The following is an 18,525-nucleotide window of genomic DNA, read 5'->3' as shown; positions in this document are numbered from 1 at the left end:
TGGCGGCAGATTACACTGGCTGTTTCTAACGATGTGTAATCTAAGCTGTCACCCACATTTCCAATATTTTAATCCTGGTGAGGCTTCACCAAGGCTGCAGTTGAGGAGGTGCAGCGGAGCCCTCTGCTCCAGCAGCGATGGTCTCGGGCGCCCGGTGCCGGAGCAGGGCTGGCTCCTGGCCCTCGCAGAGCCCGTCACCGGCGTCTTTGCATCACCTGCATTCACCCTCCGTTTCCTTCCTTCACCTTCTCAGGGACCGTATTTTCAGACTTGCTTTCCTAACGCTTTTGGCTGTTGACTGCTTTCCAGGGAAGAATGAAGTCTTGTATAGTCGTGTGACTCCAGGATCAGGATTTCAAGGAAGGCACCAAACACAGTGGGACTCGGGGCAAAAAGCAAGCGAGCCACATCTCCTCCTCGCTACCGAGCCGACACGCTGCCTGGAAGAACCGTGCTTCCTTGATAGGCTCCTACATTCGGCTGTTACTCAGCATAAGTCTGAAAAAAAAAGCATTTGTGGGATTGAATGGGGCACAGGCTTTTTGCTGGTTTTCTGGTTTCGTGCCTTTCCCTGTCTGGGTCTGCTGAGCAGCTGCCTGGCACCTTTCTGTGGGTAAAACTGAAGTCGATGGTTTACAGTGCTCCATGAGGCAATGTCATTTTGACCGTATGTATTTCTTTCTGATGAAGTGCCTGGTGCTCGTGGTGGTTTTGCTGTGTTTAATCCGCACATCAGTATCAGGATGGCATGCTTGTTATGCTCCCACATCGTTTAATCTGCCGTATCAGGACCTGAAATAAAATACAGACAACACTGGCGAAGGAGAAAAGGCTGCTAGACCAACAGGTTTGCATGCCTAGAAGAAATGGTTGTCTTATAGGTTTTTTCATTATTTTTAATGGGTAATTTTAGTTTATTTCAGTGCTTACACCAACTCAGGTTAGTTAGAGAGAGAAAAGAAAAATCAGGGCTAACAAAGGGCCTACTTGATTCAGGAGCCCAAGTCCTGTTTTCCAAAAGCTACCTGGGCTTTTAGCAGCCTAACTGCCGTTGACTAGCAGCCAGCCTAGCTCTTAGTGCTCAGCTTTGCAAAGGAAAAGTTTAATTCAGCAAACAGCCCGTGGCAGCTACGTCACCTGCAAGACTCACACTTTGCTGTCTGCGTCATTTAGGTGCTTCTGCGAGCACGATTGCTCATGAAATGCTAAATCCACCACCGGGGTGGAGGATAGTGGATTTTCTCTCAGAATGTGTCTAACGTGCTCCTTGAGTCATTTTGTAAAACACTGAGATCTTCTCTAACAGCTAAATAACCCAGAGAACGGTTTGAGGGAGCTTTTTGCAGAGCTGTCACCGCCTGCCCTCCGTGCTTTCGGGGCGAGGTGCTGCTGCACGGAGCAGGACTTATCCCCGTGGAGACTTCTGCAGCCTGTCATGGTCCTAAGGCTTGAGCTTTCACTAGCAACTTGTAGCAAGGCGTATTTTCGGTTAGGTCCTGCTACTGGGGACCTGCTGAAATCAGTGGGAGCACTAGCTGTAAAGAGATGAGTTTTAGTATCTAATCCATATCAGAATCCATATTTCTTCCTGACTGAAGTCCAGCTCCTGCGGACCTCCCTGGCGGTGGGGAACGAAGCAGCCTGGAGCCTGGCTGCCCACGGGCGCCCGCTTCGTTACTGACATTCGTCAAGCGAACGCTGGCTCTCGCAGCAGGACACAAACGCTACCACACAACTACCACTCCTGCGCTCCTTGATGGCAGATTTGGCCTGTTCCCCCTTCACCAGTCAAGGTGCATGCTGAGGTTTTTCCCTGTTGATTTTATCGAGGTATCCGTTGTTTTGCAGAAACACTTTTGACTTTATTTCTTGCACTTACTAGGCTGCCATTTATCCCAGGTAAGGCAAATTGCATGTTTTCAGCGCTCCAGGCTCTTTCTCTTCCCATCACTATTTCGCCGTCTTCAGTGCACGGCGTAGATGTATGAAAAGCCAAGTAGCCTGCAACAGATGGCAGGAAATGAATCAGTTTGGGAAGTATCCTCGGTTTCCCCCAAATTGCTCTTGCACCCTTCTCTCCACTCTTCTTCCCATGACACACAGCCAAGGACCTGTCTCACTGAGATACAAAAAACAGAGCAAGGCCAGGAAAAAGTTGCACAAATCAGGGCAACTTGTTTTGGTCAAGCGGGACTTGGCGGTGGGCTGAGGCATCGGCTCGTTCCTACAGCTCACAGTGGGCACCGGGGGATACACCTACTGTCAAAACAGGTTTGATCTCACCCTGGAGATGAGGGCACAGAAATATCTTCTGACCTTGCCAGTGCCCCACACCATTCAGCTGGATCCTTATAGAAGCTGGTTTAGAAAAGCATCAGCAAACACTGTGTTACTAAACCAGGATCAAGTATGTGCGCCTACCTCCAAATTAATCTAGCAAATTAAACTATAAGGCAGAGATTTCAGTGAAGCATGTTAAGCTTGACCTGACATTTCAAAACATTTTCTGTAAATGGAGCAATGAGAGGAGCTGGAGGTAACTGGTGTGTCAGTCTCCAGAGCCTCGCGTGCCCCAGCGGCTGGAGCACGGCTTCGACCGTGGCAGGCAGCAACGACCGACAGAGCAGCCACTCTCCACTGCCATCATCCGTGTTGCGTTTCCTGGTACTCGGCACCTCATACTGGCAAAGGTCTCATCTTGTAACCATCGAATGGGCAAAACTTTCGGTGGCTTCAGCACAAATTGCAGTGTTGCCAGTGCCGGGAGTCACAAACTGAATGCCACAAACTTCCAAGCCCTTGGGACAAGTTAACTACATAATGAGACTTTTAAAAGTCTCTCCTTTAATATACTGTCTGCTTTGAGCCTTTAGGGGCTAGAAATTCAAAAGTAATTTTCCAGCTCCTTCCAGGCCGACACCGGTGCACAGGGGAAATCGGTCGCAGCCTCCTTTGCTACCGTCCTTGCTAAGGCTTTTCTGAGCGCCTTGGTTTCCTCACACCATTCAGTTCCCAGCTAACGGTTTCCTCGTTGCAATCACCATGTAAGAGCCCAGACTGCCTGTTCAGAGACATCCAGGGTTTCCCTCTGATCACAGTGGAAACAAGCCCACTTTTTTCTGCTCTCTTAACTGAAGATGGAGTCATTCTACTAAATATGCAGCATGTCTTCCATAGACACTCTTTTTCAAAACTGTCCAGTTTCCTGCCTAATGTTTTGATAGTTTTTCAGTTCTCAGAAGCCCCATGTGAACACTGAGATCATCTACTGGTTGAAATGAACCAGCTTTATTTTGGTTATGTATCTATATACTTCCCTTCCATATATCCCTGAGCTGAACTAAGTGTTGACAGTGCTTTTCCCATCCGGGATCTCACTTCATTTTCCAGGTCCTGCTGCCTAGTGTGATGTTGCACAGCTAGGTGAACTCTTCTGCCTGCTTGAGGTTTTTGCCTCCTATTACTACTCGACATTTGTGTTTAAGGACGTTCTTCCTGCTGTACTTACTCTGAGCCTTGCTCGTTTTTGTGGTTTCCTGGAGGTATTTCTTGGTGACATGATGTAATTGTCAAGGTCTTACATCATTGAGGACTTAATCTGCCATCTGTGTTAGGTTTGCAGCTGCGTTAGCTGCATCAGTCATTAGTTAGGTCAAACGGCAGTGGTGAGGAGATGCTGTTGTCCGTTCTGCACAACGCTCTTCGGCTGTAGAGCCTGTTGGAGACTTTTGCATCTGTGTGTGGTGTTAGTGACTTCAGCTGTGATTTGTACGAGTGAAGGATGTTCTGGACTGCAGGCTGAAAGATGCCTTCTGAGAGTCACAAAACTGATGCTGAAAGGAAGCCTGCTGTTCTGTAGTCTTCTGTTGTGGTCCACAGATGAGACTAGCTAATCCATACAGGATCTCAGGGGCCTGAAGCCAGCCTTGACTCTGCTGGCTCTGTCATGCTGTGCAGTAGCAACCTGCAGAAGACCTTTCATACCAAAAACCCAGACCCAAGAGGCTCCTTTCTGAGATGGTGAGGTCATATTTTTGGGTGCTCTGATGATGATTTTGTGTTTCTGCAAGTCAGAACATCAGATTTCTCTGAAATTCTCTGCCTGTTTCATAACTGTAGTGTGTCTTGCCTTCAGACAACACTTGGGTTATCTCTTCTCCATTATGACAAGAGCTAGAAATTTTTTTAAAAAACCTTTTCATCTAATTTAATGAGTCTGCTTTACAAGAATGCCATATAGCCACGAAGGCATGAGGAAGTAAATACTCCTAAGAGAAGCCTCCACGTAAAGGCAATAGCAGTTGGCTCAGACCCTGTCCTGCCACTCAGACACTACTACTTTAAGCACTACTTAGACACTACTTCTTTACGGTGCATTAAGCATTGCCAGTTGTTTTCTGAACAGCACCTGCTTTGGTCATTGACTAAGAGTGGGGAAAGCTGCAATATCAGATTTGGAAGTTTATTCTGCGGTTTAACTTTTCTTTTCTTTTGCATGTAAAAGGCTTTTAACTTTTGCTGGGCAAAACAATAAGTACTCAATATGTTTCCAAAAGGCAAAGGCATATTGCCTTTGTGGCTCTGCCTTCTTTGCAAAATAACACTTTTCACAGCTTATGGTGAAACAACAATTATTAAAATAAATGAATATCTGGAGAGATAAACATGCCAAGGAGGCTTTGAGCCTGGATTCCCTCCAGTCTCACAGGTGCACATGTGCTTTACATATTAGCTTTTAGGCCTCTGAACACTTGGCCATTGCTGAAGCCCTGTGAGACCTTCACTGTCAGCACCTTTGCGAACCGCAGTGCACAGTTCTAGTTTTGTAACCCTTTTCCTGAAGAGAGATGTTGAACCCCACCGCACCTCAGGACAGATTATCATTAAAAAAGCCCCAAACACTGGCCTGAAATATGTCTTAATTAACTGCCGACAATTTACATTTGACAAAAGACAGAGCCTGTTCCTCTTGTTTGGTTTATCTCTGCTTAATGCCAGATGAGGGTGGCTTCAGGTCAGTTGTTTCCCAGACCTGGGGCTGTCTCTGGTCCAGCAAGGCAAGCCAAGAAAGAAGGACAAAAGAGAGAATCTAAATACTCATTGGGTAGGGTAGCTCAGATCCAGACTAATCAGCATTAAAACATATCAAGATGCTAAACAATTTTGATAAAAGGGACTTGAAAACTGAGCAGATGTTCGGAGCTGTGAAGAGGGTTGTAAACCAGATGTGTCCGAGCACAGACTCTGGGAAGACTTTCCTGTTGCGGCAGGTGGGTGCAGAACACATTCCTGGAACAGGGTGGGAAAGCTGTGGTGCTCTCCTCTTAGAGGTTATGTATACAGATTTTATTCTCAAGATCTCAGCAAAGGGAGAAGTTAATATTCCTCTTCAGGACCACAGGAACATGGCTTGCTGGTGGCAAAGCTGCACTACATTTTCTGCAAGCAGGGCAAAAATGGGATTTTGACTGGTTTCTGAACAGTCACAACTGGCTCATTCTAAATGACTACAAAAGATTTGACACCTGCCTGAAGAGTAAGACTGGTCTTCGATGGCTTTTTTTCTTCGCAGAAGAGGCACAATAGGGAAGAGGTTAATTGGCAAAACAAAGCCCTACACTGCTAATGCAGCATGCTCTAAAACAGCAGCATGGTGTGTTGCCCAGATAAACAATGCATTAGGCTCCAGATACTATAGCCAGACTAATGGGAGACCAACAAAGACATAAATGTCAGCTGGCATCTGCTAGGAAAGCACACGGTATTACATACAGTTCTACTTTACTGAAAAATTGCAACTTGGTATTTAAACTAGGGTATTTTAGCAAATAATACAGCACCACTTCAAAGGATACCAGCACTGCTACCCTGGAAAAGTCTCATTTAACTCATGCAGGGCGGATAGCAAGTCTAATCCACGTGAGCTAGAGTACGGCATCGGAAGCAGGAGTACTTCTCGCGGCACCCGGCCGGCAGTGCAGGTGGAGCGCCCTCAGGCTGCGGTCCCCTTGGTGACTCTGCCCACGGTGGCAGCCTCAAGAGACAGCAAATGCAACGGCATCAAAGAAACATTCGTCTAGCCTCAGTGCCACATATTTTGGGCGCAGAACAGCAGCTTGGAGGGGGTGCTGGAGGCGGCTGAAGCTCCTGGAAGCGTACCATCTACTGTCTCTTGATCTGCAGCAGCCCAGGACTTCGGTACTTAAATATGCAGTGCTGTTCCCTGGATATGAATCTATGGAGCCAGTTTTTTTCAAAGCGCCCTTGCTGATTCCCCCTTTACTCCCCCATTGCAGTGATTACAGGTTTTTGTAGTTCAACAATGCCGAAGTGAGGGAGCAATTAACTGTTTAGAGGATTTTTTTTTATATATATAGCTTTAGGAAAAATCCTGGCAGCAGGGTTCACACAAGTAGTCCTGCTCTGCTCCCAGGATGCAATGGAGAAGCACTTCTCTCCCTCGAGTGAAAAAAAGGTATCAGCAGAAGAAGGCCTAGCAATCGGAAAGTGATAATGAATCAGTTACGGGGCATTTGGGAAGATCAATAGATGCAGGTAGGACACATGTAGCCACCCATTTTTGAGTGCCTTTTAACACAGCTGCACGTTATCATGTTAGCTTAGAATCCAATCCTTATGCATTTAACAGAGTATTAATTTTTTCAACATCTTCCATTCAGTTGAGGCAGAGCCCATAGACTACTGCATTGCATGCGGAGACACTAGGGTAAACCAACCTGGTCCTAGGGAAACAGAAAAACCACAGAATTATTTGGCAACAAGTGATCCACATATGCTGATGGAAAGAATCACGCAATAGGGCCCAAACATGCTTGCTTACTTGCTTCATCCCTTCTCTCTCCAGTCTTTTAGAGAATGATCCAAAGCACCTGAAGCTCTTGCTATAACCAAGCAAGGCCTTGTGCGTCATTTAGATTTACTGATTTCAACATATACCCCCTCAGGATGTAATTAACACCAATGGCACTGCTAGATTATTAAATTTGGTTATATGCGGAGGTCAAATGAACTGGATAGTTTATCAGTGAGCCAATGCCTTTAACAAATGAATCAAAAATACTGACTCGGATGCCATTAGCCCTCCCTGCCAACACCTGAGATTTGGTTCACTACGGTCAGTCTGGTCTGTTGCTCACCGGGGCTGACCAAAGCTTGGGCCCAAAGCGACCCTGTAGGAAAAACTGACATTTTAGCATTCATCTGCATTCCAAATTGGGATGAAAAGGAAAAATCCTGCCATTTGTCAGAGGATGGAAAGGTAAAACAAAAGTCAGTTTGATGAATGTGGCCAAAACAATGTCTTCACACAGAACTGTTCCCATCTCCGGGGAGGCAGAAATGCAGCGTGGGGAGCTAACTGGGGATACCGGGAGCCGAGTTCGGCGCCGACTGTACCCCCCACCGTGGGCTTGTGCTTGGCGAGCGGTGTGATGTGGTGCCGCCGCCTGTGCGCTGCGCGGAGCTGCGGGACTCCCCGCACGGCGCGTTGGGTCAAAGGGGTCCCGGCACGTGGCAGGACGGGGCCCTGCAGCGGTCCCAGGAGGCTAGCTGCAAACACGATTTAACGTCAGACTGACTCACGGCAAAACTTTCAGGCCAACTCAACTGAGCGCTCTTTTTCAAGTCATAATAACTCAAATTGCAAGACTTTTGTTTAGATGCTCCTGGCAGAGAAATGGTATACAGAGAGATACAAACAGGTGCTTTCTTGCAAAAAAAATAATGTCTTGGAGACTTTGTATTCTGCAGAAAAAGCTGCCTGCAGAAGGTGACTGACCAGCACCAGTCCTACATGGCCGGACGTCTCCCTGGCGAGCCCGTGCTGCCCCAAGCAGCTGCCCGCATGCTGAGCTCGCCACGGCAGTCCTCCTGCCACGCTGCCTCGAAGTCGCTGGGGTTTGCATCCGCCTTCTGCTATCCTTTACTGCATTTCTCATGTTACGGACGCAGAACGGTTCTCTACATTTTTGCCATCTCGATAGACAGAGGTTGGATAGTCATTAAACCACACTTTAGCTTGGGACTTTGCATTCATGCCAAGGATCAAAGCAATCTGTCTATATGCAGGACTGCGGCACAGTATTTATTTATTTATTTATTTATTTGTTTATTTATTTTAATCCTTTTGTCCTTTACAAATAAAACCTTGCATTCTTGGATGGAAAGTGTATTGGAGAAAATGAGCATCCTGTCTCATTCCATTTGTTCTTCCCATTTCCTTCCCTGGGAACAATGAAAGCAGTTGGAAATCTTGCTTTTTTTTTTTTTGTTAACTAGTTTCTAGGCAGTTTTGCTTTCAGCTTCGCAAGTATGAGCAAAACATTGCAATAGCTAGGTTTGAACTGACACAGACGACATCTGGTTTAAAAAATCCCACCAGCACTACAGATTCAGGAGGCCGCTCAGAAGCAATGAGGCTGTTCCCTGTTTTCCAAATGCTTGTTTATTTTATTGAGTTTAACATTTTCATCATATTTGTGTTTTTAAATGTGAGTGAGGATTAATTAATTCTGCAAGTCATTAAGGATTCATGGAGCAGGAAAAAGGGAATAAATGCAGCCACGCTACCATCCCAGCAGTGCACGTGCTGTGCAGCCCTGTGCGCTTCACGCATCTCAGGGTAACTCCAGTTACCTGATGCTCCAGCAGTTCATTAAAAAAAAGCCACGATCAGCGCTAATAACACCAACGAGAGGCTGATGCAGCTGTGGAGGGCTGTGCTCTCAGCTCGCTTTCGCAGGGCTCGTCCTTCGGGCCCCCTCTCCCTCCGGGCTCAGCCCAGAAGAAACCGCCACCGTATTGCCGGCCGCGAGCCCCGTCGCGTGCTGGCCGCGGCGCCGAGCCTCGCTGCAACGGTGCCGGCCGTTTACAATGCGACTTGTTGTCTTTTCACAAAGTGCATCTCTGACCAGCGAGCGCCAGAAAACCCCCTCCGTCTGCCAATTGTCTCATGTGCAGGGTTTCCGCTTCCCAGATCTGCATATTGTACGCTCCTGACACAAGCCGGCGGGAGCTGATGTTGTAAGTACATCTTCCATACGGCTCGCTCAAAGGCAACAGATTTTATATATATATATTTATATATGGCACCTGGTTTGGCAGAAACAACTTCCGAATAAGGGGAATAAGGAAAACAGTCAAAGCTGACTCTACCTAGCTAATTGCCGCGTTTTGGAGGCTTTTGGCCAACTCCAGTCCCAGAGACAACGTAAATCTCTCGTTCTTGCTTGGGAACGGATTTAGGTAGGTCAAGGACAGCTCGTGATACACCTTAGCACTGGGGGAAAGGACACAAAATGGGATCGAACATCTGGACCCAGTTGGAGCAGGTCGGTTCCTTGACCTGACCGTATTGACGTGCACGAAGAAGAGCGGCCACCGCACTGCGGCGGCCCTACCGCTTCCTAGCAGCCAAGCGCTGCACGGTTTGGGGTCAGCACCTGGGATTCGGCAGCTTTTGCCGCCAAAGTTTAAAAAAGCACGGCATAGCTGGGATATGCTTCAGCAGGGGCTTTTTGGTGGTGTGAGAGTCTCCGCGCTCAACCAATGCGGGTGCGGGACGCTGCCAAGAGACGCGTCCCGGGGTGGATTTCAGTGTTGGTGCATGGTGGGGTTTTCCTGCAGACGTTACCTCCTCAGCCCCCTCCCCGCGCTCCCCTTTGGGGGTCCCCCAGGCAGCCGGGAGGTGACTCGGCAGCAGGGCGCGGAGAACCACCGTGCGCGGCCCGGCTTTCCGGCCCAGAGCCCTCGCACGTCCGCGCCTGGGGTGAGACCGGGCCCGGCGGGAGGCAGGGGGCCGAGGGGCGGCACCTCGGCGGGCCCAGGCCCCGGCGCGGGGCAGAGGCAGGACGGCGGGGCCCGAGGGCGCAGGCAGCACCCCCCGCCTCAGCCCCGGCCCTGGCCGCCTCCCGCCTCGGCGCTTCCCGCCTTCGCCCGCGGCGCTGCCCCGCCCCACCCCGCCCGCGGCCGCCCCCTGGCGGAGGCCCGCGGCGCCGCCCCGGCCGCCGCCGCCCCCCGCCGCCGCCGCCCCCGCCCCGCCGGCAGCCCGCGGCCGCCCCCCGCCGCGCTGACAGACAGCTCCGGCAGCGCGCCCCGGCCGGGGAGGCGGCGATGCGCCGCCGCCGCCGCCATCCCGGCGCAGCCCGCGGCGTGCCCTGCCCGCCGGCAGCCCGCGGCCGCCCCTAGCCGCCGCGCTGCCCGCTGCCGCGGCGGAGGCGGCGGCGGAGGAGGGGGGGCAGCGGCAGGGGCGGCTGCTGCGGCGGCCCCCCGCATGAGGAGAGGCGTTAAATAGCGCCGAGCCGAGCGCGCCGCGGCCGCGCACTGCCAGCTCGGTGGCGGCGCCGGGGCCGCTGCCGCCGCCGGCGCAGGAGGAGGAAACATGGCGAGCGACTCCCCGGCGCGGAGCCTCGACGAGATCGACCTCTCGGCGCTGCGGGTGAGCGGGCGTGTGCGGGTGTGCGGGTGCGTGTGAGTGTGAGTGTGTGCGGGTGTGAGTGTGAGCGGGTGTGAGTGCGTGTGAGTGTGAGTGTGAGCGAGCGTGTGCCCGTGCCCCGCTGCGGGGGATGCGGGAGCGCTGCCCCGCTGCCCCCCTCCCCCCCGGCTGCGGGGGGCTTGGGGCTGGGGGGGGCGGTGTGTGAGTGTGTGTGTGTGTGTATATATATATATATATATACGTACGTGTGTGTGTAAGGGTGGGGGGGTCTCATCTGGGGCGGCGAGGCTGAGCCGAGCGCGGGGGCTGTGCGGGTGCCGCCTCTGTGCGTGTATATATGTGTATTTAAGAGTGTGTGCGTGTGCATATAGGTGTGTATTTAAGTGTGTGTGTGTATTTAGGGGTGTGTGTGCCTGTGTGAATGCGTGTGTGTGTGTCTATGTATATGTGTGCAAATGCATGTGTGTGCATGCACATATATCTATGCATTTGTGTGTATATTGGGTATTTGTGTATATATGCATGTGTATATACGTGTCTGTAGGCATACGTGTGTATACGGGTGTGTACTGATGTAGATGTGTGTGTGCGCGTGCAAGGCTGGTGCGCCCGGCTGCCCGCGCGCAGGACGCCGCCGCGACGCTCCCCGTCGCCCCCGTCCCCACCGTCCCCATCCCCGCGGGGGCTCCGGCAGGTGGAAAATCCACCTGCCTGGAAAACCCCCCGCACGGCGCCGCCGAAACGGGGCCTCGCGGGCTTTGTCCCCGCGCCTGGGCGGTGGCGGTGGGGGCAGGCGTGCGGGGAGCCCCGATTAATAAATCATGTAGCACGTAATTAGCTCGATTAATAAACCATGCGCACACACGCGTGCACACACACGCGTGCACACGCCGCGGCGCCGGAGCGAGACGGGCTGCTCCGGTGATGCTGCGCGCGGCCGCGGGCCCGGAGCCGTCTCTCCTCTCTCCATCCCTCTCCATTAGCGCTGCCTCCGCCTCACCTTCCCCCTCTAAAACAAAGCTTTGCCGTCGCTCTACCCTTGAAATGTCGGGCTTAGCAAGTGTGTCAGCCTCCGCGTGGGCTGCGACCGTCCCCCGCCCCCACTGCCCTTGTTACGGTAACTTTTTTTTTTTGCTTTTTCCCCCCTCTTTTCTCTTCATCCTTCTCGTCTCGAGAACAGGTAGTTGGTGTCGGGCACAGGGAGTCGTTTAGAGAAGTGGCGTTTCGTGTGGAGGTTGCAGCAAGGCTGCTTATCTCAACCTGCCGGCATAGATAGATAAATAAAATTAAGCAGAATCCGCCGAAGACTTACATAAGTGTATTTTTAGAAATATTATTTGCTTCAGTGCAAAAAAAAAAAAAAAAAAGATGTCTATCTTTCTTCGCTTGCCCTACTTTCCTCCTGGTGAGTTTCTGGTTGATTAGTAGTGTAAACGATTGCTCAGCAGTTCGGGGCGTAGGCAGGGCTGGAGCCGGGGCACCGTCCGGCTTGAAAACAGCCCTGGAGCTCTCGCTGCCCCTCGGAGGTGGAAGGCGTCCTGGCGAGAGGACACCCAAGTCAGTGGGTTAATCCAGGAAAGCAGCGTTGTTCATGAGGCTTGCTTTTTTTTTTAATTTTATTTGAACTAGGGGAGCGGCGCTTTTTAAAACTCTATCCATACGTGCTTAGTTTTTGTGTGTTTGTGGCTTTTTAATAGCAATGAGTGCAAGATACAGTTTGGGGTTTCATTTTGAAAGGAAATATATATATTCCATTTCCGTCCCCCCCGCCCTGAAACCACCGAGAGCGTGCAGCCTCTGAGCAGAGGCGTCCTGCTGCTCCAGGGCAGCTCCCGGGGTGGGACGGGCGCCCGACAGTGTGGTGGGACGCAGAGGATGGTCCTTTGGCCCCGTCCCCTTGCCTCTGCAGTGGTAGGTGGTGTGGCTTTCCAGTGAGGCTGCTTCAGCAGGAAATGGGTTTTTCAAGTCCCATTATAAGATGAGAATTAGGAGAAGCAGACGATGTTATTTATTGCCTGCCACTGAGGCATTCGGAGGAGGATATGGGAGCTCACCAGAGCGGTGGAGGACACCGCAGCTCTTCCTTTTCATGGAGCAGCTTGTGCCGCGTCGGCCAGGAGCTCAAGATTTGCACAGCTGGTCGAGGATGCTCTTGCGTGGACTTCAACCCCGGGCCGCTCCCCACTGCTGGCGAGCCGCAATAAGCTGCTCGTGCTGACGTGGGGTAGCCACGCGAGGCTACGGGGCCGCAGCAAGGCAGCGGCTGTTCGCAGCGTGGGGCGCAGAGCTGTTGCGGTTTGGGGTGTCCCACCTTGCCTTCTGCTGCAGGCCAACGCCAGTTGCGCCCGGGGCTCAAGGGAGCCCTGTGCTGTGTAACCTAAAGGCGAGAGACCTGTTATGACACTTCTCCGTTAAATTACAAGAGATGTGTTGGTTTATAAGTGAGGCAAGAATAGGGCCTTAATTTGCCAAGGAATAGATCTTCTTCTAAACTAAGCTCATTTAGCACTTAGAATAATTGTTAAAGGTCATAAATTCAGCAGATAGGGTAAGAAGCGTGAATCATTCCACAGGGTCTGAATCAGAAATCAATAGTAAATTTGCTGCCTGAGCACAAAAACATGGCAGCGAGGAGTAATTCCACAAGCCTTGCAAAATTTCATTTATTAGAAAATAAGGGAAGTGTCACATTGCTGCAGCTTTGTAGATGCGTCTGGATGGAGGAGACGTTGTTCTTCTGGCTGCACGTTTGAAAGGGTGAGGGATGGCTATGTGTAATGTTGTAAGCAGGTAGTGACTCAAAATCTGGCTGAAGGGATGATTTGTTCCTAATACTGGGGAAAGGAAGTGCTTAGGCCACTTATCTCCAAGTCTGAGTCACCGAAATGTTCCAGGAGGCTGCCTTTGATGAACAGCAAGCAAATGCATATAAATAAGGTGGACCTTTGACTATGGGTTTGTCCCATCTTGCGTTTTGGCTGCCTCTTCTTTCCCAAGTAAGGAGGATGTATTTCAAGGGCTCCAGCACAACTGCTGCCTTGCAGAGCAGGATTCATAGGATTGGACTGAAAGGTAACACAAAAGCTAGCACTGTTTTTCCATTTGTTTGTTTTTGTTTTTGTTTTTTGGCCACACTAGAGTTTGTATTGGCCAGAGATCGGTGCCCCACCACAGCAGCACATCTGCTTTGCACCCTTGCTTCTCGGCCAGGAGCAAAGCACTGAATTCGGATTAAAATGCACAGCCTGGTGTACCTAGTAAGCACATTTAGGGCTTGCTCCTGTCTCCTTTGCTACATATTTCCATCAGTCATTTTATATCATGCTTATTGCCATGGTGTCCAGGTGTCCCCGTGTCAGTGGAGAGAGCTGGGTGTCTGAGGAAGGGCAGGATGAACCCTTAACCATCAGAATAATCCTTAAAATAGAGATCTTCCGGTGGTGGTGGTAATGAGTGTTGTTAATGTTGCAGAAAACTGTAATTTAAAATGATGAGGCCATTGAACAGGTAGTGCTGCATATTATACTGACAAGGGGATAAGATAAACTGCTTTATAATGTTCTTTCATATGAGTTGGGAGATATTTCTGCTAGTCCACTCAGCGTGTTTAATAGCCGAATGACCTGGCGGTGCTATTAGCAGAATAATGCTCAGCACTGGGATTTGCACAGGCTGTCGACGGCCGTGTTAAGAAGCAGGTCTCACAATAAAATGAGCGTGTGCATAATTAGCAATGCGGTGGGCCGTGCTCTCTGGTGTAAGCACACAACTGATCACAATAGCAGAGTGACCAGGAAGATGAGGCTATTTTTTGATCTTTCCCTTGTTTTTGTCCCAGTGAATGCAAGATCCTGTCATCTTTTGCTGAAACCAGTGGCCTTGATCCTTGTAATATATTCAGGTCAATAGCTTTTCCCCTGCCACGTCTATTTGCAGAGATGGGCCTCGGGCTGACGTATAGGCGATGGCAGGGGGGTTTCTGCAGCAGCCACTGCAGCTTGCTGAGTTTGGGGCGCTTTGCCTGGAGTCGGCTCTGGCATGTGCAAGGTGTGCTGGAGCCCTGTTTTTGGGGGGCCTCCGGGAAGGGGAGCACGTGCTCTGCTGCCTGGGATTTAGGGGATGAAAAGAGTTTAGGTGATAACAGGGCTCTGGGAGGAAGGCCTTTGTCGGTGAGCTGATAAGCTCCCGAGGTGGGACAGGCTTGGGGCAAGCAACCCCCCTGCTCACCGCCGTTCTCGTCTGCTTGGAGGCGGCTCACCGAGGGCCCCAGCTTCGATACAGGGGCTTGAAGGGCTCATCTGCGTTATGCAGCTTGGCTAGGGGCTTTTTACAAGCTTGGGAATTTAAAAAGAGCCTTTTCGGAGAAGGAGTAGTTGTTTTCATGTCCCTTATGTACCTGGATGTTGCTTTGTTTTGAACTCATTAACAAGACCCAAGCCTTCGTTATTTACTTTCACAAAGTGCTGACCATGCACTCTCTGGAAATTGGATCCTGAAATCATTAGTTGTTTTGGAAACGCCTGGCCCTTGATGCTCAGGCTCGGAAAGAAGACAGCGCAGAATTAAGGAGCCAGTGGGTATTAGCTGTTGCTGGAAAGAATTGGATGAAACCCAAAAATGTCACTACAGTTCCTTTAGCTTTGCTTTGTATAGAAGAGAAGTTTCAGTGGCCATTTATTTGCATTAGCTGATCTTTGTCAATGAAGGTAAAAGCTCTAATATTAAACAAAAAAATGCTAGTATTGTCCTGTTTCCAGAACTTCATCAGTTTATGAAGTATATCAGAATCATTAAGGATTTAAGAGAAGTTCTGATGGGGCACAAACACTACAAAACACCACTCAGAAGCATTGTAGCTCAAGAGGATTTGGGTGACTTTTGCAAAGGTCACCTTCGTAGGCAGAGGAACAAATTTGATTAGAGATGACTTTTGGAGACTTAGGAGAAGCATGACACAAAACTGTCTCCTGTCTGATCCTTTTACATGTTTGATCTTTTTCATTTTTGGGAATGGTGCAGCCCAAGTGCTGCTCTTGTGCGGTTTTCCGTGTCTCCTTTGTGCCTCATGGCTACGAGTCCCATCTGCATACGTAGCAGATGCCCTCTGGAGCCTGGTGGCATTGGCACTTGCGTTTGTCACTCTTCCTGGTCTTTGGAGATCCTTCACGGTAACCTAGCTATGGTGTTTTTAAAGGCATGGAGAGCCTCACTGTTCTTGCTAGTGCCACGTATCTGTTTATTTGCACTGAACTCTGTGCTGGTCAGTTATCAAAAATAATAAGACCCAACACCCACAGAGCAGAAATCAGTGGAGTGCCTAAGCCTGAATTTATAGCAAAACAAGCGCTTGAGCAGGTTGAAGTATGAGTACACGCATTTTGTTGAATTGAGGTTGGAGGCAGTAATGAGGAAGGTATTTGGCTGGTGCACATATTTTAAATAAGTGTCTTATTTCTAATCTGTGCGAAAACAAATAGAGGAGACTATTTGAATAACTTTTACCTGCCAAACTCTAGCAAATGTAGTGGTAAAACTTGTATGAGATGGGGTTGGGTGGGGAATTGTTCCCATTCAAACCGTTTGTAAATCTACTGAAATTAATCACACTTCTGAGGAAGAGGTGTCCTTGGGTGTCATTATTCATGAGGCGCCCGGTCATGCAGAAGATGCTGTCACGTCTTGAACTCCCAGATTCGGAGATGCTCTCGGAAACCCCTGGCTGACTCTCTCTAATGCACCCACAGTCATTTTGCAAGAGTGGCTGTATATATCAGCACGAGGTCTCTGCCTCAGGCTGGCAGACCAAGGACACAATATTGATCTCTGTCTGATTTCTTCATGCCTAACATATAGTTGGGAAGAATCCTGCTGGATTTTCCACACTTCTTCCAGTAAAAACACTAGTAATAGGTGAAAAGGGAGTGCGGCGTGGAGGAAAACCAACGGATGCAGTGCACAGAGGGTCTGCCTCTGCCGGGGCGGTCTGGTTCTCGCACAGTCACAGGCCCATCTTGCATTTGTGGTGGTTTGGTAAAAGCTGCTGTGGGGTTGGTTTCGGGTCATCTGCTGCAGATGGGAAAAGGAGTGCTGAGTTGCGAGGAGCAGCCCACGGCAGAGCTGCGTGGGGAGCCGGCACCGTTTCCAGGGACTTTGCCCCATGGCAGTGCCAGCCGGGTCTGCTCGGTGGCCCCCCCTTCTCCTGGGAGAAGCGCAGAGCCTCCATCGCACTAGGTCTGTGTGTCCTAACGCTCGGGCATCTCCTTCCTTACCTTTCATGCAGCCGTTAAAAGCAGTCCATGGGCTGCAGGTTGAAAACCACTAGCCTACGCCTTTGATAGCGCTGCTAAATAAGGGGTTGTATTTACCATTTATAAAGCCAGTAGCTTTGATTTTCCCCCTCCCGCCCCATCCCTGTCCCCTTTTCCTGTCCCCTTTTGTCACTTTGAACTATGGCTGCGCATTGAAACCGACTGGCTGTCTGCTCTCTCCTCGGGAAGACAATTTATATAAATGAGGTTTGACGTTCTGCATGTAAATTGCTTATGATTGCTAAGGGAGGATCGGCTAAAGAACACAATCCTGGGAAAACAGAAACTCCCCCTCTGTCCCTTGCTCCTCCTCCGTGGTGGTTTCACAACGAATCCTGCAAGGGGATGGGTAGCCCCTTCCCCACTGAGGGATGAGGATGCTCAGCAGGTAGGGCTGAGTCCTGGGGCCTTCCTTGTTTTTGTTTCCCCGTCTGCAATGACTTGTTACTGAACGGAGAGGCAAACGAAGTTGGAAAACATTGATAAGAAGTTTAATCATAACTCAGTTATATCTTTCTGCAGGCCTGATTTTATTTTGTAATGGTAAAGGCTTGGAGAGCACAGAAAACCTTTCTCCCCTTTGATCTAGAACATTGCTTTTTGACGTTAATTTTCTGTGTTGCTTGCCAAAAGTTCAAGGTTTTGTATTGGTAGTAAATTATAGATGGCTGTAATCAGGCAGTCAGGACTGGAGTATCCAGATGCATCTTGCGTGGTTGAGAACCAACACTTCCTCCTTCCGTAATAGGTGAGCAAACACGGTATTTACAGCCCGGTGCTTAGCTGACGAGTTTCCGTGACTCTAGCAGGAGGTATGTGCTTTGATAGCCAGGTCTCCTCGCTTAGTAGAGGTCTATCGGGTATTAATGGATTCAGGCAAACATACCCACTCTCCAGCCCCTGCGATTGGGGTGGTTTGCACGGTCCCATCCTTCCTGTGTATCTGCTTGGACTGAAAGCTCCCATGGCTTCTGGCAAGTGCAGAACCTGCTTAGTTTGTGCAACAGCCTGTGAGCAACGAGTTACTTCTTCTGAGCAAATCCTTAACGATCTGAGTATAATGTCCTCTTGTCTTAAACGCTGTCACTGCAGCAAGGGTGGGTGGATGTGTTTCTGTGCGTGTGAGTGCATGTGTGGTTTTCAGCTTCAGTGTGCATGAAACCTTTTGTTACAGTTTTTGCTTCTTTCCTCTAGCAATGCTGTTTTGGAGTTGAAAAAAGAAATTGTTTAGCTCTTTAGTGACACTTTTCAGAAGCCAAGGATATTGCATAGGAGGTATACCACTTTATAAACTAGCAAAGAATCAAAAATTTAATTTAGGTGGCTAGACACTTTCTTTCTTCTCTGCAGTTTAAAAATTCTATTTGCTCCTAATTTTGAAACTCAGCAGGAATAATCCTACTGCCAGCTGAGTCATGTGTTTAGTGCATGACAGAAGTGACTGTTTGGGACCATGCTCTTAATCTGCTGGATGGAGACTTTAGGATGCACTGGAGGCGGCAGAGCCTTTGCTAAGGAAGAGATCGCACAGCTTGACTCTAATAAAATGTGTCTAATAACTGCTGTAGCATGCTATAGAAATACAAGAGATCAAAGCTTCAGAGGCATTTATTTTCATAATTTGTGGGTCAGATCCTTGCAGGACTAATTGGGTGCTGTTTGATGTCCAGGCAACAATAGAAATCTCCCTGTAATCTCCTTTTCCTTTCTCTTTCATACACAAGCATAAAAGCTTAATATGATTTTGAGATAAACTGGCAAAAG

General features: G+C 49.7%; 1 protein-coding gene across 4 annotated transcripts in view; it reads left to right on the top strand.

Annotated features, from left to right (window-relative positions):
- Nucleotides 1-10,038: 10,038 nt before the first annotated feature.
- Nucleotides 10,039-18,525, top strand: part of TNIK (TRAF2 and NCK interacting kinase) — a 197,997-nt gene continuing 189,510 nt past the window's right edge. For 2 of the 4 annotated variants that reach the window (XM_026105684.2, XM_026105681.2), the window contains exon 1: nt 10,039-10,456. In XM_026105684.2, coding sequence (XP_025961469.1) covers nt 10,400-10,456 — 57 coding nt within the window. In that variant the 5' untranslated portion in view covers nt 10,039-10,399. The remainder of the gene's footprint in view (nt 10,457-18,525) is intronic. The other 2 variants (XM_064516611.1, XM_064516610.1) reach the window with 1 other exon arrangement.

This window comes from Dromaius novaehollandiae, chromosome 9 (assembly GCF_036370855.1).
Source record: "Dromaius novaehollandiae isolate bDroNov1 chromosome 9, bDroNov1.hap1, whole genome shotgun sequence".
Classification (NCBI taxonomy): Eukaryota; Metazoa; Chordata; class Aves; order Casuariiformes; family Dromaiidae; genus Dromaius; species Dromaius novaehollandiae.
Note: the sequence above shows the minus strand (reverse complement) of the source record. Positions and strands in the feature narration are given on the sequence as shown.